The sequence below is a fragment of the Eleutherodactylus coqui genome, chromosome 9, assembly GCF_035609145.1.
Source record: "Eleutherodactylus coqui strain aEleCoq1 chromosome 9, aEleCoq1.hap1, whole genome shotgun sequence".
Taxonomy (NCBI): Eukaryota; Metazoa; Chordata; class Amphibia; order Anura; family Eleutherodactylidae; genus Eleutherodactylus; species Eleutherodactylus coqui.
Genome location: NC_089845.1, coordinates 14,986,460 through 15,013,027, shown reverse-complemented (window position 1 = coordinate 15,013,027; position 26,568 = coordinate 14,986,460). Strand labels below are relative to the sequence as shown.

At 45.1% G+C, this 26,568-nt stretch overlaps 1 protein-coding gene across 4 annotated transcripts in view; it reads left to right on the top strand.

Annotated features, from left to right (window-relative positions):
- COL15A1 (collagen type XV alpha 1 chain) overlaps positions 1-26,568 on the top strand; it is a 638,286-nt gene that overhangs the window by 397,502 nt on the left and 214,216 nt on the right. For all 4 annotated transcript variants that reach the window (XM_066579143.1, XM_066579144.1, XM_066579146.1 and 1 more), the window contains exons 19-21: positions 406-480; positions 1,336-1,398; positions 3,841-3,894. In XM_066579143.1, coding sequence (XP_066435240.1) covers positions 406-480; positions 1,336-1,398; positions 3,841-3,894 — 192 coding nt within the window. The remainder of the gene's footprint in view (positions 1-405; positions 481-1,335; positions 1,399-3,840; positions 3,895-26,568) is intronic.

The window sequence follows — 26,568 nt, the reverse complement described above, 5'->3', positions numbered from 1 at the left end:
CTCGGCACTGTTGTATTGGTGCTCGGTTCTCGGCACTGTTGTATTGGTGCTCGGTTCTCGGCACTGTTGTATTGGTGCTCGGTTCTCGGCACTGTTGTATTGGTGCTCGGTTCTCGGCACTGTTGTAGTGGTGCTCGGTTCTCGGCACTGTTGTAGTGGTGCTCGGTTCTCGGCATTATCTTTTTGTCACTCTTTACTCTACATTGTTTGCTTCATTGTAAGATATGAGATTTTCTTAAAATTTCTTCACACAGCTAAATTTGATGTGAATTGTAAAAGGTTTTGAATGCAGATAACTTTATTATAATACTAATTCCAGCACCTTATTGGTCCTTATTGGTTTGCTTAGCAGCAAAGTAAGACTTGAAATTGGCCCTGCGCACTAAAGTACTTTGTTTCCCGCAGGGTGAGAGGGGACAAGATGGCCGAAGCATTGTTGGACCCCCCGGCCCTCCTGGAGCATTATTAAGCTTACAAAATGTAAGAATATTCTGTAGGTAACTGACAGGTAACAACATACTGTATATATGTATAGCAAACCATAATTTAATGTCTGGTAAGATATAGAAATAGTTTGTCGGAGTTCGGGATTTTTTTCCATTTTCTTTCTTATTACAGATAGTCCCCGACTTGCGAACAGGTTCCGTTCCAGGAACCTGTTGGTAAGTCCATTTTGTTCGCAAGTCGAACAAATGTTTGTATGGAGCGGGATCGCGGGTGGATCCCGCTCCATACAACGTCGGGTGCCGGCTGTTCTTACAGCGGGCACCCGGCGGCAGCAGTTCCGACGAGCCGCGCCGCCTGTCGGAACTGTTAACACTTTAAATACCGCTCTGACAGTGGTATTTAGAGTGTTAACAGTTCTGACGTGCGGCTCGTCGGAACTGCTGCCGCCAGGTGCCCGCTGTAAGAAACAGCCTGCACCCGACGTTCAGGGGCCCGTACAGCGTCCCACGATGAGATTGCGGGACGCTGTGTGGTTGCTAGGCAGCCGGGGACCTCCTGAAAGGCCCCAGGGCTGCCTATGCAGAGTGCCCATTAAGTGCACAGCTTGATAGGCGCTCTACATAGACAGCCCTAGGGCCTTTCAGAAGGCCCCCGGTTGCCTAGCAGCCGCGATCTGACCGGACAGGCTTCTATCAGGCTTGATAGAAGCCCGCCCGATCCCTGCACAGTATGATGTAATGCCATAGCATTACATCATACTGTGCTGTACAGATAGTTCGTATCTAGTGAAATTCGTAACTCGAATGTTCGCAAGTCACGGACTATCTGTATAGGTAAGCATTTATTAAAATTGAAATAAAAAGCAAACAAAATCTCTCTTCTTAACAGTTACTGCTGAATGACACAGAAGGATTACTAAACCTTTCATATCTTCTACACCCAAGTGCACAAGTGAGTATATCATTGCTAGAATCACTATTCAGGAAATGAGCTGCATGTTTATTGTAGTAAAGAATATAACAGTAATGCACAGAACAATCTACACTTCACAGGGTTGCCAAGTTGAAAACCAATGATCGCCTATCCTCAGGATAGGCCATCGATAGTAGATCAGCAGGAATCCATTGCAAGAATCTCATCCAATCTGCTGTTCTCTGAACCAAAAAATCACAGGGGCAAAAATCTATTCTAATTGTAAGGTCCTTCACAGTATAAATTAATTATTAAAACTCAATTTTATTATAATTTGTTAAAATATAACCCATGGGGCACACCAAACAAAAATAAAGACTAACAATTACAGCCCTTAAGGACTATGTGGTGGCATTATCTCCCCATTTATTAATGGAGAGGAAAGGAACTCAACACAGTAAGCCACCGCGATTATTGGTATTGGAAAAGCCTATATTCTTCCTGGCTTTTCCACTTCAGGTAAGATTGTACTAATTTCTGGTTGCTGAGTTACTGGATATGCATCCCATCATCTATACCCTTCATTAATCGGTAGATGTGGTTTTTATTTCACTGGGAAATGAGATAACTTCACTGTTGTTAGCCCCCTAGTGTTCATCTAGAGGAAGGCAAAAAAAAACAATGAGGTAGAAGCCAATTCTAATCATTTAACCCTTTCAGTGGCGTGTTTTTTACCATTCTGTCAGACCCACCAGGACAGGTTTTTTAAATGGGCCAATCATTTAGTTTCAACTAATTTTCCAGTCGCGTTCCAAGAGCCATAACTTTTTTTCATTTTTCCATTGACACAGCAATATGAGGAATTGTTTTTTGCGGCACAAGTTGTATTTTTTTTTGCCATCATTTTGGGGTATATAATGTATTGCATAACTTTTGTAAATAAAAGTTTGTAGGGAGATTGGGGGGGAAAAAAAAGAAATTCTGCCATTTGTTTTTTCGATTTCATTCTTACGGCGTTCAGCGTGCAGAATAAATAATGTGATAACACTATTGTCTGAGTCAGCACGATTCCGGCGATAACAAGTTTATACAGTTTTCAAATGTTTTGCTATTTTTGTACATTTAAAACATTTTTTTTCTTAAAGGTTTGCTTTTGTGTCGCCACATTCCAAGAGCCGGATTAATTTTATTTTTTCATTGCCAGAGCTCTAGAAGGCCTTGTTTTTTGCGGGATGAACTCTAGTCTTCATTTATCTAATTTTTAAGAACATGTAAAATTTTGATCATTTTTTTATTCAATTTTTTCTAGGGGCAAGATTAACAAAATATGTAATTCTGGCATGTTTTTTATTTTTATTTTTCACTGTATTCTCTGAGCAGTATAAATAATATAGTAAAGTAATTCTACAGGCCAGTACGATTATGCCAATACCAATTTTTTTTATCAACGGAGCCGTGTAAGGATTTTTATTTAGCTGGATTTGTACTTTTTATTAGCACCATTTGTTGATCAGTGTAGCATTTTGATCACATTCTATTCCATTTTTTATATGGTGAGATAGGCTAAAAAAAATAAAAAAGTGCATACAGAATGGGAGGAAATGGGCTAAGCAGCATGTGAAAAAGACTTGGGTACTAATAGATAATAGACTGAACATGATTCAACAATATGATACAGCAGCCAAAGAGGCAAACATAATTCTCGGATATATTAGAAGTATAGAGTCTAGATCACGTGAGGCATTTATCCCACTCTATGCTTCCTTAGTGAGACCTCATTTGGAATACTGTGTCCAGTTCTGAGCACCCCACTTTAAAAAAGACATAAAAAAACTGGAGCAAGTTCAGAGAAGAGTTACTAAGATGGTGAGCGGCCTGAAAATCATGTCCTATGAGGAACGGTTAAAGGATCTGGGAATGTTTAGCTTGCAAAAAAGAAAACTGAGGGGAGACTTAATAGCTGTCTACAAATATCTGAAGGGCTGTCACAGTGCAGAGGGATCAGCCCTATTCTCATCTGCACAAGGAAAAACTAGAAGCAATGGGATGAAAATGAAAGGGAGGAGACAGATTAGATATTAGACAAAACCTTCTGACAGTGAAGGTGATCAATGAGTGGAACAGGTTACCACAGGAGGTGGTGAGTTCTCCTTCAATGGAAGTATTCAAACAAAGGCTGGACAAATCTGAGATAATTTAGTAATCCTGCACCGATGAAGTTGCACCAGATGACCCAGAAGGCCCCTTCCAACTCTACCATTCTATGGTTCTAATAGAGTAAAAACTTTTTTAAGATTTGCCTTCTCCTCATGATCCTCTTCAATTTTTCCTACATTATTTATTAAAGGGCAAGACTTTCCGTATCAAACTTTTGCATTTCATGAATGATATATCAGAAAATGTCATGTTTTGTTAGCATTTTCTTATTCACTGGTATGCCGGTTTAATAATGATGCCTTTTATTTGTTTGTAATCTTCAAGGGATCAAGAGGACCAAAGGGTGATATTGGTGTCTCTGGATTACATGGGAAAAAGGTAGTGACAAAATGTTAAAATTTTCCAGAATATAGGCAGTGGACAAAATTAATGCTAATCATGGCTAATTTGAGGTGCGCTGGAACAAATGAAAATGAAAAGTAAATGTAAATTAAATTATGTTGGCCTTTTGATATATTAATAGGGTTTTCTCACTATAGACAAACCTTTTCATATAAGACCTGTTGTAGGTCCCGCTGCCAACATCCTTGGTAAACAGCTGACTATGCCACCTGAGGCAGTCAAACCTCCCCCCCCCCCCAGTTATATCATGTGTTTGAACAGCCTCTACACTTTAAATAATTCAAAAGTGGGAAAAAGAAAGTGACCTCTTCTTTTCTGCAAGTGCACTGAATTGTGGGCCTGAAATACTATGTTGGATCTCTTTACTATACTGCTATGATGATAAAAGAGTGTGAAAGCAGGAGACAACACTATTTATGTTGCACAGAGACTTTGAAGCTGCAGACAGCATTTCCCATCTGCAGAGGTGTAACTTGAAGCTCCTGGGCCCCAATGCAAAATCTTTAATGGGGCCCCCAACTATAATTATTTATAGTACTGGGCTCCCTATTTGGAGAACTAGCTGATATACCCGTCTTCGCCCCGAGTTAATTTGGTGCTGGTGTTTATTTGGTGTTCACACGGAAAATCGTGGTTACTTTACAGATACCGAGGAAAAAAATATGTTTACCATTTTGCATGGTTCTTTGCGTTACCCAGGAAACACCATGTGGAGGTAACCATGCAACGCTCCCTTTATATAAAATGACATCAGGAAGTGAGAAAATTAGATTCCGTACGTAAAATGTGGACGCTAATTCTTTTGCGCTTAGTATTGAATAATCGAGTTAGGACCCATTAACGTTTCCTATTTATGACATAATCAATGCTCGTGCCAAATTTCATGCTTCTACAACATAGGGAAGTGAGAGAATTAGATTACGTACGTAAAATTTGGACGCTAATTCTATTGCGCTTAGAATTGAATAATCGAGTTGGGACCCATTAACTTTTCTTATTTATGACATAATCAATGCTAGTACCAAATTTCACATTTTTATGACATAGGGAAGTGAGAGAATTAGATTACGTACATAAAAATTGGACACATTCTTTTGCGCTTAGAATTCAATAATCGAGTTGGGACGCATTAACTTTTCCTATTTATGACATAATCAATGCTCGTGCCAAATTTCAAGTTTCTATGACATCGGGAAGTGAGAGAATTATATTACGTACGTAAAATTTGGACGCTAGTTTTTGCACTAGAATTAAATAATCGAATTGGGACCCCTTTACTTTTCCTATTTTGGACATAATCTATGCTTCTGCCAAATTTCATGTTTCTACGACATCGGGAAGTTGGAGAATTAGTGGCCAGTGAGTCAGTCAGTCAGTGAGTCTGTGAGGGCTTTCATCTTTATATATATATATATATATATATATATATATATATATATATATATATATATATATATATATATATATAGACTAGCTGATATACCGGGATTCGCCCAAGGTAATTTGGTGCTGGTGTTTATCTGGTGTTCACACGGAAAATCGTGGTTACTTTAGAGAAACCGAGGGAAAAAAATGTTCACCATTTTGCATGGTTCTTTACGCTACCCAGGAAAAAACACATGGAGGTAACCATGCGATGTTTCCTTAATATAAAATGACATCAGGAAGTGAGAGAATTAGATTAAGTACATAAAATTTGGATGCTAATTCTTTTGTGCTTAGAATTGAATAATCAAGTTGGGAACCATTACATTTTCCTATTTATGAAATAATCCATGCCCGTGCCAATTTTCATGCTTCTATGACATTGTAAAGTGAGAGAATTAGATTCCGTACGTAAAATTTGGACGCTAATTCCTTTGCGCTAGAATTGAATAATCGAGTTGGGACCTCTTTACTTTTCCTATTTTGGACATAATCTATGCTTCTGCCATATTTCTTGTTTCTACGACATCGGGAAGTGCGAGAATTAGATTCTGTATGTAAAATTTGGATGCCAATTGTTTTGCGCTAGAATTATCGCGTTGGGACGCCTTTACTCTTCCTATTTTGGACATAATCTATGCTTGTGCCAAATTTCATTTTTCTACGACATCGGAAAGTTGAAGAATTAGTGGAGAGTTAGTGAGCGAGTCAGTGAATCAGTGAGTGAGTCAGTGAGGGCTTTTGTCTTCTATATATATAAAGACGAAAGCCCTCACTGACTCACCGACTGACTCACCGACTGACTCACCGACTGACTCACCGACTGACTCACCGACTGACTCACCGACTGACTCGCCAAAAGTTCTCCAACTTCCCGATATCGTAGAAACATGAAATTTGGCACAAGCATAGATGATCTCCAAAATAGGAAAAGTAATTGGGTCCCAACTCGATTATTCAATTCTAGCGCAAAAGAATTAGCGTCGAAATTTAACGTACATAATCTAAATCTCTCACTTCCCAATGTCATAGAAACTTAAAATTTGGCACGGGCATTGACAATTTCATAAATAGGAAAAGTTAATAGGTCCCAACTAGATTATTCAATTCTATGCGCAAAAGAATTAGCGTCCAAATTTTACGTACGGAATCTAATTCTCTCACTTTCCAATGTCATAAAACTTGAAATTTGGCAGGAGCATTGATTCTGTCATAAATAATAAAAGTTATTAGGTCCCAACTCGATTATTCAGTTCTAAGCGCCAAAGAATTAGCGTCCAAATTTTACGTACGGAATCTAATTCTTTCACTTTCCGGTGTCATAGAAACTCGAAATTTGGCACAAGCATTGATTATGTCATAAATATGAAAAGCTAATGGGTCCCAACTCGATTATTCAATTCTATGCGCAAAAGAATTAGCGTCCAAATTTAACATACGGAATGCATTTTTCTCACTTTCCGGTGTCATAGAAACGTGAAATTTTGCACGAGCATTGATTATGTTATAAATAGGAAAAGCTAATGGGTCCCAACTCGATTATTTAATTCTATGCGCAAAAGAATTAGCGTCGGAATTTTACGTACATAATCTAAATCTCTCATTGCCCAAAGTCATAGAAACATGAAATTTGCCATAAGCATTGAATATGTTATAAATAGGAAAAGTTATTGGGTCCCAACTCGATTATTCAATTCTAGCGCAAAAGAACTAGCGTCCAAATTTTACTTACGGAATCTAATTCTCTCACTTCTTGGTGTCATAGAAACATGAAATTTGGAACGGGCATTGTTTATGTCATAAATAGGAAAAGTTCATAGGTCCCAACTCGATTATTCAATTCTAAGTGCAAAAGAATTAGCGTCCAAATTTTACGTATGGAATCTAATTCTCTCAATTCCTGATGTCATTTTATATAAAGGAAACGTCGCATGGTTACCTCCCCGTGGTGTTTCCTGGGTAACGCAGAGAACTATGCAAAATGGTGAACATATGTTTTTCCGGTATCTCTAAAGTAACCACGACTTCATAAGATTTTCCGTGTGAACACCAGATAAACACCAGTACCAAATTAACTCGAGCGAAGCTGGGTATATCAGCTAGTAATTATATAAAGTACCAACATTGTCCTGCTGTTAGAGTCCTTAAGAACTACTGCAAATAATAAACTATTGTCAAACAATGGCTATGAACACTAGGAATTCTGCTAATAATCCAGTTCTAGAATATGATTAAAGGCTGTATTGTTTCTGCACCCGAGGCACCTGAATGGCTTCACAGTTGTTGGCACCTGCAGATACTTTTGGGCATCAATGACACTGCGGATGTGATAACAGCACTGAAAACTGGTACAAGTGTGGCTAGAATTGATAGCAGAACCCCATCACTGTCACTTGGCTCTTGAGTCAGAATAACAGCAGGCACTTGGCTTTATGACCAATGCTGTCCAAATTGCATTAGCACAATATTATTGCCACTTGAATTTTCAAACTCCTAAATGACTGATGTTTAATTTGTTCTTCACTGTATACATTGCTAATACATTAAACACAATCAAACTGACCCTATTGTGTGTAAACTAGGCAGCAGCAATTCGGGCGGCTACATCAGTGCCAGAAGTTACTCTTACATCACAGTATTTATGCTGTGAGAGGAGATAGGGATATACATAACTCTGGGGTGTTTTTTCTATCTGGTGATACCCCTAAACAAGGAGGAGAAATCAGCAGCGCACAGGAATTAGCCTATTTAACGGGGTTAACCCTCTGTGCGCTGAACAGCATTAAACTGTAAAGGGCTAAATTTTGGACATTTGCCAGTTGCTCCTTATAACTGGACAAGTGGGCTGGGAATGCCTCTTACCCAAAAGCCCATTTATTTGAAATTAACCCTTTGTGCGCTGAATTGCACAAAAGTGGAGAGGGTATAATTTTGGACATTTACCAGCTGTTTTTTCTATAACTGGCCAAGTGGGCTGGGGATATATCTTACCAAAGAGCTCATTTATTCAATATTCAAAATTAACCCTTTCCTCTCCCCCCCTGACAGCAAGGTTTATCTTATTTCAGGGGGATAAAATAAGGCAAAATTGTGTTCCAAATTGTGGAAATCGGCAATATTCATTTACATTGCTGCTGCCTATTTTATGTGAACCTCTGAAAGGGACTATTTAACCCCTTGGATACTGAAAATCACAGGAATGATTGCGCATCTTCCTCTATCTCCTCTATAGTACTCCCCTATATTGATGAGTCACCTGATGAACAAACAACCATGAGCGCAAGATATGTGTCCTCATCTTATGCTTAAAGGGACAGGGGTTTCTGACTACATAGCGGAGGTTAAATCTTCAGTATAAAACACTGCACAGTATCTGATTTCCTACCAAAGGAGTTGTGAGATATATTTTAAAATAAAGGCGGTGCCTTACCCATCTCTATAACCTTGGCTTAATCAATGGTGGCAAACATTCCACACATATTACAAGTATCGCCCAAGTGGTCTAAATTGGCCAGTACTCATTGAATAGCAAGGGTAATATAAGGGATGGTTTAAAGAAACGGAGACGCCGAGGAACTGAATATCTCTCTATTATCAGGAGGATACATTCCTGGGGCTCTCAGGATACATTATATATGTTCTGTTCCGTCTGGTTTTTAATTTTAAGAAGTTATTAATAAAGTTAGTACGTTTTTTAACAGATTCTTCGTCGGTGAATCTATTCTTGAATATTTGAAGAATTACTGCCCCGGTGACTTGATTGAAAACCAACATCAAAAACTGACACTTTGAGCTGTGCTGTGTTCTCATAGGGCTATACTAACTACAGTTACATGTCAGGAGACAGAGCTGCCCCTGGGTGTCACTGTGTGTGAGCCAAAAACAGGCGAGAGTTGCTGTCAACTAGAAGCGCAACTGTTAGTCAGTTGTCTCCATATGACTAATCACGGTTGAATCCGTGGTTAGTGCGTTACTGTCGCATTACTGTTGGTGCGGTTCCGCAGCGATTTTTGGCTGCTTCATCAGGACAGTATGTCAGAGCGAGCCACCTTTATTTTTGGTGCTCAGTGATAGTGCAATATTTTAGGACATGAAGCCCGATATGACTGCTGAGCTCGCTGGCCCAGATAAAACTGACAGACCTGGTCAGTGGACGAATAGTGTCTGCTTATAAACGATATGCACCTCCCATTAATCACCTCCTAGTACCTGGATTGGCTAATGATGTAGTCTATCTCTCTTCTGTGCTGCTGCATGGTCGCCTAGTGATGACCTCACGCACGACTGTCATGTGACAGTCACGTGACGACAACATCATCCTGGGGGCGTGGCCGATGTCTTAGTTGCACTGTGCTGCCGCGATCATGTGACCGCATTGGTCAGCTAATGCTCTATTGATGTAGATACGCTGCAATGGAATGCACATTAAGTAACACTTATGTGATGTATCCAGTGATATATTCCTACCGTTTCCCTGAAAATAAGACATACCCTGAAAATAAGACTTGGCATGATTTTCCAAAATTTTTGGGGATGCAAAATGATTTTTCAGGCTATTTGAGGATGCTTTAAATATAAGCCCCTCTCCAAAATTAAGCCCTGCTAACAGTTAATTAAAAAAGTCAATTTAAAAAGTGTCCAGGCAGCTATACATGTAAAAAAGTTAAATCTTTTTGAACAAAAATTAATATAAGACACTGTCTTATTTTCTGGGAAACACGGTAGATGTTCTAGTGACACCTAGAGTGTGCTGTAATCTATATATATAAAATTGAATGTATGTCTGTCTGCGTGTCTGTCTGTTTGTCCTTTATGCCCTACTACACCATTCATCCAATCGCCATGAAACTTTGGGAAGTTGTTGAGTACACTCCTGGGAAGATTATAGGCATAGTACATTTATGCTATGATAAATGTCGCACGTGCGAGCGTCGTCGACAGTTACCCCCCCCCCCCCCCACACACACACACGTAGATCGTTCGATTTCCATCATTGCCACTAATTTTCTCACTTCCCGATGTCGTAGAAACATGAAATTTGGCACGAGCATTGATTATGTCATAAATAGGAAAAGTTAATGGGTCTCAACTCGATTATTCAATTCTATGCCTAAAAGAATTAGCGTCCAAATTTTACGTACAGAATCTAACTTTCTCGCTTCCCAATGTCATAGAAACTTAAAATTTGGCACGAGCATTGATTATGTCAAAAATAGGAACAGTTAATGGGTCCCAACTCGATTATTCAATTCTATGTGCAAAAGAATTAGCGTCCAAATTTTACGTATGGAATCTATTTCTCTCACTTCCCAATGTCATAGAAACTTGAAATTTGGCACGAGCATTGATTATGTCATAAATAGGAAAAGCTAATGGGTCCCAAATCCATTTTTTAATTCTAAGCGCAAAATATTTAGCGTCCAAATTTTACATACGGAATCTTATTCTCTCCCTTCCTGATGTAATTTGGCACGAGCATTGATTATGTCATAAATAGGAAAAGCTAATAGGTCCCAACTCAATTATTAAATTCTAAGCGCAAAAAAATTAGCGTCCAAATTTTCTGTAAGGAATCTAATTCTCCCACCTCCTGATGTCATATATATATAAAAACGAATGCATGTATGTCTGTCTTTGCAGCAACGCACGACGGGTAAGCTAGTCTATATATATAAAATTGAATGTATGTCTGTCTGTGTGTCTGTCTGCGTGTCTGTCTGTCTGTTTGTCCTTTATGCGCTACTACACCATTCATCCGATCGCCATGAAACTTTGGGAAGTTGTTGAGTACACTCCTGGGAAGATTATAGGCATAGTACATTTATGCTATAATAAATGGCGCGCGTGCGAGCGCCGTCGACAGTTACCCCCCCCCCCACATAGATCGTTAGATTTCCATCTTTGCCACTAATTCTCTCACTTCCCGATGTCGTAGAAACATGAAATTTGGCACAGGCATTGAGTATGTCATAAATAGGAAAAGTTAATGGGTCCCAACTCGATTATTCAATTCTAAGCGCAAAAGAATTAGTGTCCAAATTTAACGTACGGAATCTAATTCACTCACTTCCCAATGTCATTAAAACTTGAAATTTGGCACGAGCATTGATCATGTCATAAGTAAGAAAAGCAAATGGGTCCCAACTCAGTTATTCAATTCTAAGCGCAAAAGAATTAGAGTCCAAATTTTACGTATGGAATCTAATTCTCTTACTTCCTGATGTCATCTATAAATTTAAAAATGAATGTATGTCTGTCTGTCTGTCTGTCCTTTATGCATAACTATACCATTCATCCAATCGCCATGAAACTTTGGGAAGTTGTTGAGTACACTCCTGGGAAGATTACTGGCATAGTACATCTATCCTACGATATGTGGCGCGCATGCGAGCATCGTCGACAGTTATGCCCCCCCGGACAAAGATCATTTGATTTCCATTACAAGCACGAAAGCAAAAGGCATTACGAGCAACGGGATGCGTGTTCAGCTACAAAATAATGCATCCGCTGAACGTTTCGCAAGGCAGTTGCTGGATATTGAGAATGCTGAGGTAAAATGAAAGCTGTGCTGTAATTGGTTGCTATTTCTTATACTGCTGAGGTAAAATGAACGCTGTGCTGTGATTGGTTGCTTGCTATATATTATACTGCTGAGGCAACATGAAAGCTGTGCTGTGATTGGTTGATACTTATACTACTGAGGTTACATGAAAGCTGTGCTGTGATTGGTTGCTATATATTATACCGCTGAGGTAAAATGAATGCTGCGCTGTGATTGGTTGCTATTTTTTATATTGCTGAGGCAGAATAAAAGTTGCGCTGTGATTGGTTGTTATTTCTCTTTCTGCTGAGGTAACATGAAAGCTGCGCTGTGATTGGTTGTTATATATTATAAAGCTGAGGTAACATGTGAGCTGCGCTGCGATTGGTTGTTATTTATTATACCACTGAGGTAACATGAAAGCTGCACTGTGATTGGTTGTTATCTAGATATATAAAAACGAATGTATGTATGTATGTCTTCGCAGCAACGCGCGACGGGTAAGCTAGTCTATATATATATATATATATATATATATATATATATATATATATATAGATAGATAGATAGATAGATAGATAGATAGATAGATAATATATATAATTGAATGTCTGTCTGTCTGTGTGTCTGTTTGTCCTTTATGCGCTACTACACCATTCATCCGATCGCCATAAAACTTTGGGAAGTTGTTGAGTACACTCCTGGGAAGATGATAGGCATAGTACAACTATGCTATGATAAATGGCGTGCATGCGAGCGTCGTCGACAGTTACGCCCCCCCACCCACGTAGATCGTTCAATTTCCATCATTGCCACTAATTTTCTCACTTCCCGCTGTTATAGAAACATGAAATTTGGCACGAGCATTGATTATGTCATAAATAGGAAAAGTTAATGGGTCCCAACTCAATTATTCAATTCTAAGCGCAAAAGAATCAGCGTCCAAATTTTACATACGGAATCTAATTTTCTCACTTCGCGATGTCATAGAAACTTGAAATTTGGCACGAGCATTGATTGTCATAAATAGGAAAAGCTAATGGGTCCCAAATCGATTATTCAATCCTAAGCGCAAAAGAATTGGCGTCCAAATTTTACGTACGGAATCTAATTTTCTCGCTTCCCAATGTCATAGAAACGTGAAATTTGGCACAAGCATTGATTATGTCATAAATAGGAAAAGTTATTGGATCCCAACTCGATTATTCAATTCTAAGCGCCAAAGAATTAGCGTCCAAATTTTACGCACGGAATATAATTCTCTTACTTCCCAATGTAATAGAAACTTGAAATTTGGCACGAGCATTGATTATGTCATAAATAGGAAAATATAATAGGTCCCAACTCGATTATTCAATTCTAAGCGCAAAAGAATTAGCGTCCAAATTGTACGTACGGAATCTAAATCTCTCACTTCCCAATGTAATTTGGCACGAGCATTGATTATGTCATAAATAGGAAAAGTTATTAGGTCCCAACTCGATTCTTCAATTCTAAGCGCAAAATAATTGGCGTCCAAATTTTACGTACGGAATCTAATTTTCTCGCTTCCCAATGACATAGAAACTTGAAATTTGGCACGAGCATTGATTATGTCATAAATAGGAAAAGTTAATGGGTACCAACTCAATTATTCAATTCTAAGCGCAAAATAATTAGTGTCCAAATTTTACGTACGGAATCTAATTCTCTCACTTTCTGATGTCATCTATATATATAAAAATGAATGTCTGTCTGTCTGCCCTTTATGCATTACTACACCATTCATACAATCACCATGAAAGTTTGGGAAGTTGTTGAGTACACTCCTGGGAAGATTACTGGCATAGTACAACTATCCTACGATTGGTGGCACGCGTACGAGCATCGGCGACAGTTATGCCCCCCAGACAAAGATCATTTGATTTCCATCTCAAGCACAAAAACAAAAGGCATTACGAGCAACGGGATGAGTGTTCAACTACAAAATGATGCATCCGCCGAACGTTTCGCAAGGCAATTGCTGCATATTGAAAATGCTGAGGTAAAATGAAAGCTGTGCTGTGATTGTTTGCTATTTCTTATACTGCTGAGGCAACATGAAAGCTAGGCTGTGATTGGTTGCTATATATTATACCTGTCAGGACAGTGTCCGGGATATGGGGGTCCCTGAGATATCCCGCAACCCCTGTCCCTGCCTACTTGCCCCCCTGGGCTAACCCCCAGGGCGACAACTGGGCGACGGTCCCTACCCTCACTAGGGAAGCGGGACACGGGAGACAAACAGACACTGAGACAAGCAACGGTAGAATGGTCAGACAATCCGGGTAGGCAACAAGAGGGTACGCAGTACGGAGGGGTCAGGCAAAAACGTAGTCAAGTCCAAAAGCAGGTGTCAGAAAAGCCGAGGTCACAAGAGCAGTCAGGATAAACGCGGGTGCAGCTGGAGAACCAAACTAACACTGGCGAGGCCTGAGAGGAAAACACACCTATTTAAATGCTGTCAGCGCTCCCGCCCCAGAAGCTGATTGGGGCGGGGAGCCTGACAGCAGCAGGGCTAATCAGGGCGGTGCTGGGGACACGCCCCCAGTCTAGCTGCACAGACAGTTACTAGGGAAGCCAGCCTGGTAGTCAGGACACTAGAAGCACCAGCTGCCTCCCTAGCAACCCTGCGGCGACCAGTCTTACAGCGGCCCGGGGAGATCACAAGAACCGGGGTACCTCTGCGCCGCGCTCCTGTACCCCGGGTGGCCGGACCGGTGGTGCGGGCACGGCGGCCCCGAGAGTTGCCGGTTCTGACAGTACCCCCCCTTCTACGGGGGTACACCGGACCCCCATGGCCAGGTGCGGGCTTAAGCGGGAAAGCCCTGTGGAATGCCTGGACTAGGCGTGGCGCATGAACGTCCCTGGCAGGGACCCACGTCCTATCCTCAGGGCCAAATCCTCTCCAGTGGACCAGGTACTGCAGCCCACCTCTAACCCGTCGGGCATCCACAAGCCTTTCTACTTCATACTCCAGTTCCCCCTGTACCAGAGAGGGAGGAGGCGGGTTCTGGGTGGGGAGAACTGGAGTCACATACTTCTTAAGCAAGTTCTTGTGAAAAACCTTGTGGACCTTCCAGGGGTCAGGAAGTGCCAACTTATATGACACCGGGTTGATAACCTGAGAAACCGTAAATGGGCCAATGAACCGAGGAGCAAGTTTCAGGGAGGGAACCTTAAGTCTCAGATTCTTAGATGATAATAAAACCTGCTCCCCGACCACAAAAGGTGCAGAGATAGTACGTCTTTTATTTGCGTATTTACGCAGTTTCTCTTGGGAACCCTGAAGGTTCTTACGAACCTGGGCCCAAACTGTGCACAGTTCTTCGGCGGATATGTCGGCGGCCGGATTGTTCGAGACCAAAGGAGTAGAAAGCGAGAACCGGGGATGGAACCCATAGTTACAAAAAAAAGGTGACAGTTGGGTCGACGAGTTACCATGGTTGTTAATAGCAAATTCGGCGAGAGGTAAGTAGTTGGCCCACTGATGCTGGTTATCAGAGACAAACAGTCGCAGATACTGGATAAGTTCTTGGTTCATCCGTTCCGTTTGTCCGTTACTCTCGGGATGGAAAGCGGAGGAAAAGGACAAATTAACGTTTAGATTTTTACAGAAGGCTCGCCAGAAGCGTGCGACGAACTGAACCCCTCTATCAGACACAATATCCTCGGGGATCCCATGTAACCGAACAATCTCCTTGATGAACATCTCAGACAAAAGTTTGGCGTTAGGCAACTTGCCAAGTGGAACAAAATGAGACATTTTGGAGAAACGGTCAACTATTACCCAAATGACCGTATTCCCCAGCGAGGATGGCAGATCAGTAATAAAATCCATGGACAAATGGGACCATGGCCTGGACGGAATGGGCAAGGGCAGAAGAGGCCCCTCAGGACGTCTCCTGAGGTTCTTCCCCCTTGCGCAAACCGGGCACGCGGACACAAATACCCGTACATCCTTGGCCATGTGCGGCCACCAATAGAGTCTGGCCGCTAACTCCCGAGTACCCCTGATACCGGGGTGTCCAGCTAGGACTGAAGCATGTGTCTCCTCTAACACTTTCAATCTCAGTGACAACGGGACAAATAATTTGCCTTCCGGAAGGGCTTCAGGAGCAGATTGTTGAGCGGCGTGAATGAGAGGTGAAAGGTCGGAGGAGACAGCAGCGAGGACCACCCCAGGGGAGAGAATGCTCTCAGGCTCCGGCTCGGAAGGTTCCGGAGAACCAAAACTCCTAGACAGGGCATCAGCCTTGACATTCTTAGAACCGGGTCTATAGGTAACAACAAAATTGAACCGAGAGAAAAACAAGGCCCAGCGGGCTTGCCGAGCATTTAACCTCTTAGCGGAATCTAGATAAGTGAGGTTTTTATGGTCAGTGAGTACCGTAATCTGGTGATGGGCTCCTTCCAAAAAATGCCTCCACTCTTCGAAAGCCCACTTAATCGCCAGCAATTCCCGGTTGCCTATATCATAGTTCCGTTCGGTGGACGAAAACTTCCTAGAAAAATAGGCACACGGTCTAAGGTTGGTGAGAGTGGAGGGACCTTGGGACAGTACCGCTCCCACACCAAACTCAGAGGCATCTACCTCCACCACAAAAGGACTGGACAGATCCGGTTGTACTAGGACAGGTGCAGACGAGAACGCCGCCTTTAGGGTATTGAAGGCCCTCAGAGCCTCAGAAGACCAGGTCCTCACATCTGCCCCCTTTCTGGTGAGGTCCGTTAGAGGTTTAGCCACCACGGAGAAGTCTTTAATGAATTTGCGATAGTAGTTGGCGAAGCCGAGGAAGCGTTGAAGGGCTTTCAACGACCCTGGCTGGGCCCACTCCGTGATGGCCTTCACCTTTTCAGGATCCATCTGGAAGTCGCATGGCGTGATGATATACCCCAAAAATGATATCTTTTGTACCCCGAAAACACATTTCTCGAGTTTAGCAAACAGCTTGTTATGTCTGAGTCGAGCTAGCACAGTCTGAACGTGAGTATGGTGACTCGGCAAGTCGGAGGAAAAAATCAAAATGTCGTCTAGATATATAACCACGAACACCCCCATGATATCCTGAAACACTGAGTTCATGTACCCCTGAAAAATGGCGGGGGCGTTACACAATCCAAAAGGCATAACTAGGTATTCAAAATGCCCGAGGGGCGTATTGAAGGCGGTTTTCCACTCATCCCCCTCCCGAATGCGGATGAGGTTGTATGCTCCCCTGAGATCAAGTTTAGAAAACCATCGGGCACCAGCGACCTGGTTGAGGAGGTCAGGAATGAGTGGAAGAGCATACTGGTTTCGGACTGTGATTTTATTTAGCTCTCTATAGTCAATACAGGGCCGGAGACCCCCATCCTTCTTCTCAACGAAGAAAAACCCGGCACCCACCGGGGATTCTGAGGGCCGGATGTGCCCCTTGGCCAGGCTGTCCTGGATGTAGTCCCTCATGGATTCTCTCTCTGGAACCGTAACGTTATAAATGCGGCCCTTAGGAAGTTTGGCCCCAGGAATCAAGTCTATTTTACAGTCCCATTCCCTATGAGGGGGCAGAGCTTCAGATAATTGTTTGGAGAACACGTCAGAAAACTCGGAGAGGTATTCTGGTAGGGGGCTCCCCTCGCAGGTGGAGATTCCCACCTTCACCGCACAAAGGTGGTTGGCACAGCGGGGACCCCACTTTACCAGTTCCAACGTGTCCCAATTTACTACCGGGTTGTGCTCCCGGAGCCAGGGGAGGCCTAGGACGACGTCCACAGACAAATCTCTCATCACTAGAAAGGTGCAGGTTTCCACGTGTAAGGCTCCTATAGTAAACCTTACTTCAGGGGTCACCAGATTAACCACCCCTGCTTGCAAAGGAGTGGAGTCCACTCCTGAAACCAGAATCGGAGTTTCTAAACGTAACAAAACCCCGGACAGTTGAGCAACGAAATTAAAGTTAACGAAATTAGCCGCAGCCCCCGAATCAACAAAGGCTTGCCCAGTACGGTGGAAAGCATGAAATTCTAGGGTGCAAGGCACTAACATTTTGGACAACACAGGGAGTACCTTGGCTCCTAGACAGTCCCCCCGATAACTGCCTAGGAGCGGGAGTTCTTCCTGCCGTGGCTTCTTAGCGCAGGTAGCAATGCGGTGACCCGGCTCCCCACAGTAGAAGCAGAGGTTCTTCTTCAGGCGGTGTTCCCGTCGTTGCTCGGGGTTCACGGCTCCCAGCTCCATGGCCTCGGTGGTGGGAGGGTAAAAGGTCGGGTCAGTCGAAGAAGTAGACGTGGGGAGTGGGGTGGTCCGAGCGGCGTGTCTGGCCCTCAAACGTCGGTCGGCTCGAATAGCCAGCGACATGGCTTGCTCCAGGGTTTTAGGCTCTGGGTGGGCCACAAGTAGGTCCTTGAGACCCTCAGACAGGCCGGTCAAAAATAAGTCTTTTAGGGCGGCATCGTTCCACCGGGATTCCGTACAATGTTGACGGAATTGGGAACAGTAGTCCTCCGCCATCTTACAACCCTGGCGCAGGGCCAGAAGTTTGGAGACTGCGTAGCCCGCCCGGTCGGGTTCGTCATAAATTTGACCCAGGGCGAAAAAAAAGGCGTCAAGGGATAGTCGGGCTGGAGAGCCAGCTGGTAGCGAGAAAGCCCAATTTTGGGGCTCTCCCCTCAGGCGGGTAATTACGATTCCCACTTTCTGGTATTCAGTACCAGAGGAGTGGGGGCGGAGATCAAAGTAGAGCTTGCAGCTCTCTCTAAATGCAAAAAACTGATCTCTCTCTCCGGAGAAGCAATCCGGAAGCGTGGCTCGAGGTTCTGACATCGTTCCTGGAGCGGACGAGGGCTGCATGGGACCTGCAGCTGCCACTTGTTCCCGTGGCTGCAAGCGGGCTGTTAGGTCCTGGGCAAGGGTCGTAAGGACCTGGACCTGGTTCGCTACAGCCGCCACGGCCTCCATCGAGGGGCTCAAAGTTGCCGGGCGGATGCAAGGGTCTGACCTTAGTTCGGCCAGTGTTACTGTCAGGACAGTGTCCGGGATATGGGGGTCCCTGAGATATCCCGCAACCCCTGTCCCTGCCTACTTGCCCCCCTGGGCTAACCCCCAGGGCGACAACTGGGCGACGGTCCCTACCCTCACTAGGGAAGCGGGACACGGGAGACAAACAGACACTGAGACAAGCAACGGTAGAATGGTCAGACAATCCGGGTAGGCAACAAGAGGGTACGCAGTACGGAGGGGTCAGGCAAAAACGTAGTCAAGTCCAAAAGCAGGTGTCAGAAAAGCCGAGGTCACAAGAGCAGTCAGGATAAACGCGGGTGCAGCTGGAGAACCAAACTAACACTGGCGAGGCCTGAGAGGAAAACACACCTATTTAAATGCTGTCAGCGCTCCCGCCCCAGAAGCTGATTGGGGCGGGGAGCCTGACAGCAGCAGGGCTAATCAGGGCGGTGCTGGGGACACGCCCCCAGTCTAGCTGCACAGACAGTTACTAGGGAAGCCAGCCTGGTAGTCAGGACACTAGAAGCACCAGCTGCCTCCCTAGCAACCCGGCGGCGACCAGTCTTACAGCGGCCCGGGGAGATCACAAGAACCGGGGTACCTCTGCGCCGCGCTCCTGTACCCCGGGTGGCCGGACCGGTGGTGCGGGCACGGCGGCCCCGAGAGTTGCCGGTTCTGACAATACCGCTGAGGTAAAATGAATGCTGTGCTGTGATTGGTTGCCATTTTTTATATTGCTGAGGTAGAATAAAAGTTGCGCTGTGATTGGTTGTTATTTCTCTTACTGCTGAGGTAACATGAAAGCTGCACTGTGATTGGTTGTTATATTTTATACTGCTGAGGTAACATGAAAGCTGCGCTGCGATTGGTTGTTATATATTATACCACTGAGGTAACATAAAAAAGCTGTGCTGTGATTGGTTATCTAGATATATAAAAACGAATGTATATATCTTTGTACGTCTTCGCAGCAACGTGCGATGGGTAATCTAGTCTATATATATAAAACTAGCTGATATACCCGGCTTCGCCCGAGTTAATTTGGTACTGGTGTTTATCTGGTGTTCACACGGAAAATCTTATGAAGTCGTGCTTACTTTAGAGATACCGGAAAAACATATGTTCACCATTTTGCATAATTCTCTGCGTTACCCAGGAAACACCACGTGGAGGTAACCATGTGATGTTTACTTTATATAAAATGACATCAGGAAGTGAGAGAATTAGATTACGTACATAAAATTTGGACACTAATTCTTTTGCGCATAGAATTGAATAATCAAGTTGAGACCCATTAACTTTTCCTATTTATGACATAATCAATACTCGTGCCAAATTTCCCCTTTCTATGACACCGGAAAGTGAAAAAATTACATTCCGCACGTAAAATTTGGACGCTAAGTCTTTTGTGCTAGAATTGAATAATCAAGTTGGGACCTATGAACTTTTACCATTTATGACATAATCAATGCTCGTGCCAAATTTCAAGTTTCTATGACACCGGAAAGTGAGAAAATTAGATTCCGTACGTAAAGTTTTGGACGCTAATTCTTTTGCGCATAGAATTTAATAATCGAGTTGGGACCCATTAGCTTTTCCTCTTTATGACATAATCAATGCTCCTGCCAAATTTCACGTTTCTATGACACCGGAAAGTGGAAAAAATTACATTCCGCACGTAAAATTTCAACGCCCATTCTTTTGCGCTAGAATTAAATAATCGAGTTTGGACCCATTAGCTTTTCCTATTTATGACATAATCAATGCTCTTGCCAAATTTCCTGTTTCTATGACATCAGGAAGTGAGAAAATTTAGATTCTGTACGTAAAATTTGGACGCTAATTCTTTTGCGCATAGAATTGAATAATCGTGTTGGGACCCATTAACTTTTCCCATTTATGACATAATCAATGCTCGGGCCAAATTTAAAGTTTCTATTGAATCGGAAAGTGACAGATTTAGATTACGTACGTAAAATTTCGACGCCAATTCTTTTGCGCTAGAATTGAATAATCCAGTTGGGACCCAATTACTTTTCCTATTTTGGAGATCATCTATGCTTGTGCCAAATTTCATGTTTCTACGACATCGGGAAGTTGGAGAACTTTTGGCGAGTCTGTCAGTCGGTGAGTGAGTCAGTGAGGGCTTTCGTCTTTATATATATATAGATTGAATGTATGCGTGTCTGTGTACGTGTCTGTTTGTCCTTTATGCGCTACTACACCATTCATCCGATCGCCATGAAACTTTAGGAAGTTGTTGAGTACACTCCTGGGAAGATTATAGGCATAGTACAACTATTAGAGATGAGCGAGCACCAAAATGTTCGGGTGCTCGTTACTCGAGACGAACTTTTCGCGATGCTCGAGGGTTCGTTTCGAATAACGAACCCCATTGAAGTCAATGGGCGACCCGAGCATTTTTGTATATCGCCGATGCTCGCTATGGTTTTCATTTGTGAAAATCTGCAAAACCCAAGAAAGTGATGGAAACGACACAGCAACGGATAGGGCAGGCGAGGGGCTACATGTTGAGCTGCATCTCAAGTTCCCAGGTCCCACTATTAAGCCACAATAGCGGCAAGAGTGGGGCCCCCCCCCAACAACTTTTACTTCTGAAAAGCCCTCATTAGCAATGGATACCTTAGCTAAGCACCACACTACCTCCAACAAAGCACAATCACTGCCTGCATGACACTCCGCTGCCACTTCTCCTGGGTTACATGCTGCCCAACCCCCCCGCACGACCCAGTGTCCACAGCGCACACCAAATTGTCCCTGCGCAGCCTTCAGCTGCCCTCATGCCACACCACACTCATGTCTATTTATAAGTGCGTCTGCCAGAGGAACCGCAGGCACACACTGCAGAGGGTTGGCACGGCTAGGCAGCGACCCTCTTTAAAAGGGGCAGGGCGATAGCCCACAATGCTGTACAGAAGCAATGAGAAATAAAATCCTGTGCCACCACCATCAGGAGCAACACACGTGGGCATAGCAATGGGGAACCTATGTGCCACACACTATTCATTCTGTCAAGGTGTCTGCATGCCCCAGTCAGACCGCGTTTTTTTATAAATAGTCACAGGCAGGTACAACTCCGCAATGGGAATTCCGTGTGCACCCACAGCATGGGTGGCTCCCTGGAACCCACCGGCTGTACATAAATATATCCCATTGCATTGCCCATCACAGCTGAGGTAATAATGTGATGTTTAATGCAGGTGGGCTTCGGCCCACACTGCATGCCCCAGTCAGACCGGGGTTCTTTAGAAGTGGACACATGCAGTTACAACTCCCTGTGCACCCACAGCATGGGTGACTCCCTGGAACCCACCGGCTGTACATAAATATATCCTATTGCATTGCCCATCACAGCTGAGGTAATAATTAGAGATGAGCGAACGTACTCGTCCGAGCTTGATACTCGTTCGAGTATTAGCGTGTTCGAGATGCTCGTTACTCATAACGAGTACCACGCGATGTTCGAGTTACTTTCACTTTCCTCTCTGAGACGTTAGCGCGCTTTTCTGGCCAATTGAAAGACAGGGAAGGCATTACAACTTCCCCCTGCGTCGTTCAAGCCCTATACCACCCCCCTGCTGTGAGTGGCTGGGGAGATCAGGTGTCACCCGAATAGAAAAATCGGCCCCTCCTGCGGCTCGCCTCAGATGCGTTGTGAGATAGCTGAGGGACAGTGCTATCGTGTTGGAGCTGCTGTAGGGAGAGCGATAGGAGTTAGTGTAGGCTTCAAGAACCCCAACGGTCCTTCTTAGGGCCACATCTAACAGTGTGCAGTAGTGTGGAGGCTGCTTTTAGCAGTGTTGCACTTTTTTTTTTTTGCTATATTGGCCGTGCAGGGCATTGCGCCCTGCAGTAATACTACAGGGACAGAAGTGGTGGTTAGGCAGGGAGAGTGTTAGGAGTTAGTGTAGGCTTCAAGAACCCCAACGGTCCTTCTTAGGGCCACATCTAACCGTGTGCAATAGTGTGGAGGCTGCTTTTAGCAGTGTTGCACTTTTTTTTTTTTTTTGGTATATCGGCCGTGCAGAGCATTGCGCCCTGCAGTAATACTACAGGGACAGAATTGTGTAGGCAGTGCCAGAAGACATATATTATAGATTGAATATACGCAGTGGTCCTTTTGCAAAAAAATCTTTGAAAAACAAATATTTGGCCTGCCTGTCACTCTGCTCAGTGTTCTGGGTCTGTGTCTGCTGCGGGTTGTAGTTCTCCAAATAAATACGCAGCCAGCTAAGTGTTACAGCAGGCTTGCGCAAAATTATTTCCTGGCTCTGAAATCACCGCTCTGTTGCACTTAATAACAGGCAGTGCAACACTGCAGTTCCGTCACACACATCAGGGACAGAATTTCGTAGGCAGGGCCAGAAGACATATATAGATTGAATATACGCAGTGGTCCTTGTGCAAAAAAAGATTAGAAAAAAATCTATTTGGCCTGCCTGTCACTCTGCTCAGTGTTGTGGGTCCGTGTGTGCTGGGGGTAAAATTTCTCCAAATAAATACGCAGCCAGCTAAGTGTTACAGCAGGCTTGCGCCAAATTATTTCCTGCCTCTGAAATCACCGCTGTGTTGCACTTAATAACAGTGCAACACTGCAGTTCCGTCACGCACATCAGGGACAGAATTGTGTAGGCAGGGCCAGAAGACATCTTATAGATTGAATATACGCAGTGGTCCTTGTGCAAAAAAAGATTAGAAAAAAATCTATTTGGCCTGCCTGTCACTCTGCACAGTGTTGTGGGTCCGTGTGTGCTGGGGGTAAAATTTCTCCAAATAAATACGCAGCCAGCTAAGTGTTACAGCAGGCTTGCGCAAAATTATTTCCTGGCGTTCCCTAAGCGAACTCAGCCTCAAACCACAGGCCAATAAGCGGCACATTTAATTACAGTGTTGTGTTTCTGCATTCCTGGTAATACAGCATGCTGAGGGGTAGGGGTAGGCCTAGAGGACGTGGGCGCGGCCAAGGACGCGGAGGCCCTAGTCCGGGTGTGGGCACAGGCCGAGTTCCTGATCCTGGTGTAGCGCAGCCGACTGCTGCGGGATTAGGAGAGAGGCACGTTTCTGGTGTCCCCACATTCATAGCACATTTAATGGGTCCACGCGGTAGACCCTTATTAGAAAATGAGCAGTGTGAGCAGGTCCTGTCGTGGATGGCAGAAAGTGCTTCGAGCAACCTATCGTCCACCCAGAGTTCTGCGCCGTCCACTGCTGCAACTCAGAATCCTCTGGCTGCTGCTCCTCCTTCCTCCCAGCCTCCTCACTCCATGAAAATGAGACATTCTGAGGAGCGGGCAGACTCCCAGGAACTGTTCTCGGGCCCCTGCTCAGATTGGGCAGCAGTGGTTCCTCTCCCACCAGAGGAGCTTATCGTGACTGATGCCCAACCATTGCAAAGTTCACGGGGTCTGGGGGATGAGGCTGGGAACTTCCGGCAACTGTCTCAAGACCTTTCAGTGGGTGAGGAGGCCGATGACGATGAGACACAGTTGTCTATCAGTGAGGTAGTAGTAAGGGCATTAAGTCCGAGGGAGGAGCGCACCGAGGATTCTGAGGAAGAGCAGCAGGACGATGAGGTGACTGACCCCACCTGGTTTGCTACGCCTACTGAGGACAGGTCTTCAGAGGGGGAGGCAAGGGCAGCAGCAGGGCAGGTTGCAAGAGGCAGTGCGGTGGCCAGGGGTAGAGGCAGGGCCAGACCGAATAATCCACCAACTGTTTCCCAAAGTGCCCCCTCGCGCCATGGCACCCTGCAGAGGCCGAGGTGCTCAAAGGTCTGGCAGTTTTTCACTGAGAGTGCAGACGGTTGCAGTGGTGTGCAACCTTTGTCGCGCCAAGATCAGCCGGGGAGCCACCACCACCAGCCTCACCACCACCAGCATGCGCAGACATATGATGGCCAAGCATCCCACAAGGTGGGACGAAGGCCGTTCACTGCCTCCGGTTTGCACCGCTGCCTCTCCCCCTGTGCCCCAACCTGCCACTGAGATCCAACCCCGCTCTGAGGACACAGGCACTACCGTCTCCTGGCCTGCACCCACACCCTCACCTCCGCTGTCCTCGGCCCCATCCACCAATGTCTCTCAGCGCACCGTCCAGCCGTCGCTAGCGCAAGTGTTTGAGCGCAAGCGCAAGTACGCCACCACGCACCCGCACGCTCAAGCGTTAAACGTGCACATAGCAAAATTTATCAGCCTGGAGATGCTGCCGTATAGGGTTGTGGAAACGGAGTCCTTCAAAAGTATGATGGCGGCGGCGGCCCCGCGCTACTCAGTTCCCAGTCGCCACTACTTTTCCCAGCCCTGCACGACCACGTCTCCCGCAACATTGTACGCGCCCTCACCAACGCGGTTACTGCCAAGTAACAAGTAACAAGCACAGGCGGGCAGGGCCACTATATCTCCCTGACGGCACATTGGGTGAATTTAGTGGAGGCTGGGACAGAGTCAGAGCCTGGGACCGCTCACGTCCTACCCACCCCCAGAATTGCAGGCCCCAGCTCGGTGCTGGTATCTGCGGCGGTGTATGCTTCTTCCACTAAAGCACCCTCCTCCTCCTCCTCCTCAACCTCTGTCTCGTAATCTAGATGTGTCAGCAGCAGCACGTCGCCAGCAGTCGGTGTCGCGCGGCGTGGCAGCACAGCGGTGGGCAAGCGTCAGCAGGCCATGCTGAAACTACTCAGCTTAGGAGATAAGAGGCACACGGCCCACGAACTGCTGCAGGGTCTGACAGAGCAGACCGACCGATGGCTTGCGCCGCTGAGCCTCCAACCGGGCATGGTCGTGTGTGACAACGGCCGTAACCTGGTGGCGGCTCTGCAGCTCGGCAGCCTCACGCACGTGCCATGCCTGGCCCACGTCTTTAATTTGGTGGTTCAGCGCTTTCTGAAAAGCTACCCACGCTTGTCAGACCTGCTCGGAAAGGTGCGCCGCCTCTGCGCACATTTCCGCAAGTCCCACACGGACGCTGCCACCCTGCGCACCCTGCAACATCGGTTTAATCTGCCAGTGCACCGACTGCTCTGCGACGTGCCCACACGGTGGAACTCTACGCTCCACATGTTGGCCAGGCTCTATGAGCAGCGTAGAGCTATAGTGGAATACCAACTCCAACATGGGCGGCGCATTGGGGGTCAGCCTCCTCAATTATTTTCAGAAGAGTGGGCCTGGTTGGCAGACATCTGCCATGTCCTTGGAAACTTTGAGGAGTCTACCCAGGTGGTGAGTGGCGATGCTGCAATCATTAGCGTCACCATTCCTCTGCTATGCCTCTTGAGAAGTTCCCTGCAAAGCATAAAGGCAGACGCTTTGCACTCGGAAACAGAGCCGGGGGAAGACAGTATGTCGCTGGATAGTCAGAGCACCCTCCTGTCTATATCTCAGCGCGGTGAGGAGGAGGAGGAGGAGGAAGATGAAGAGGAGGGGGAAGACACAGCTTGGCCCACTGGTGAGGGTAGACATGCTGGTGGCCTGTCATCCTTTCAGCGTGTATGGCCAGAGGAGGAGGAGGAGGAGGAGGAGGAGGAGGAGGAGGAGGAGGATCCTGAAAGTGATCTTCCTAGTGAGGACAGCCATGTGTTGCGTACAGGTACCCTGGCACACATGGCTGACTTCATGTTAGGATGCCTTTCTCGTGACCCTCGCGTTACACGCATTCTGGCCACTAC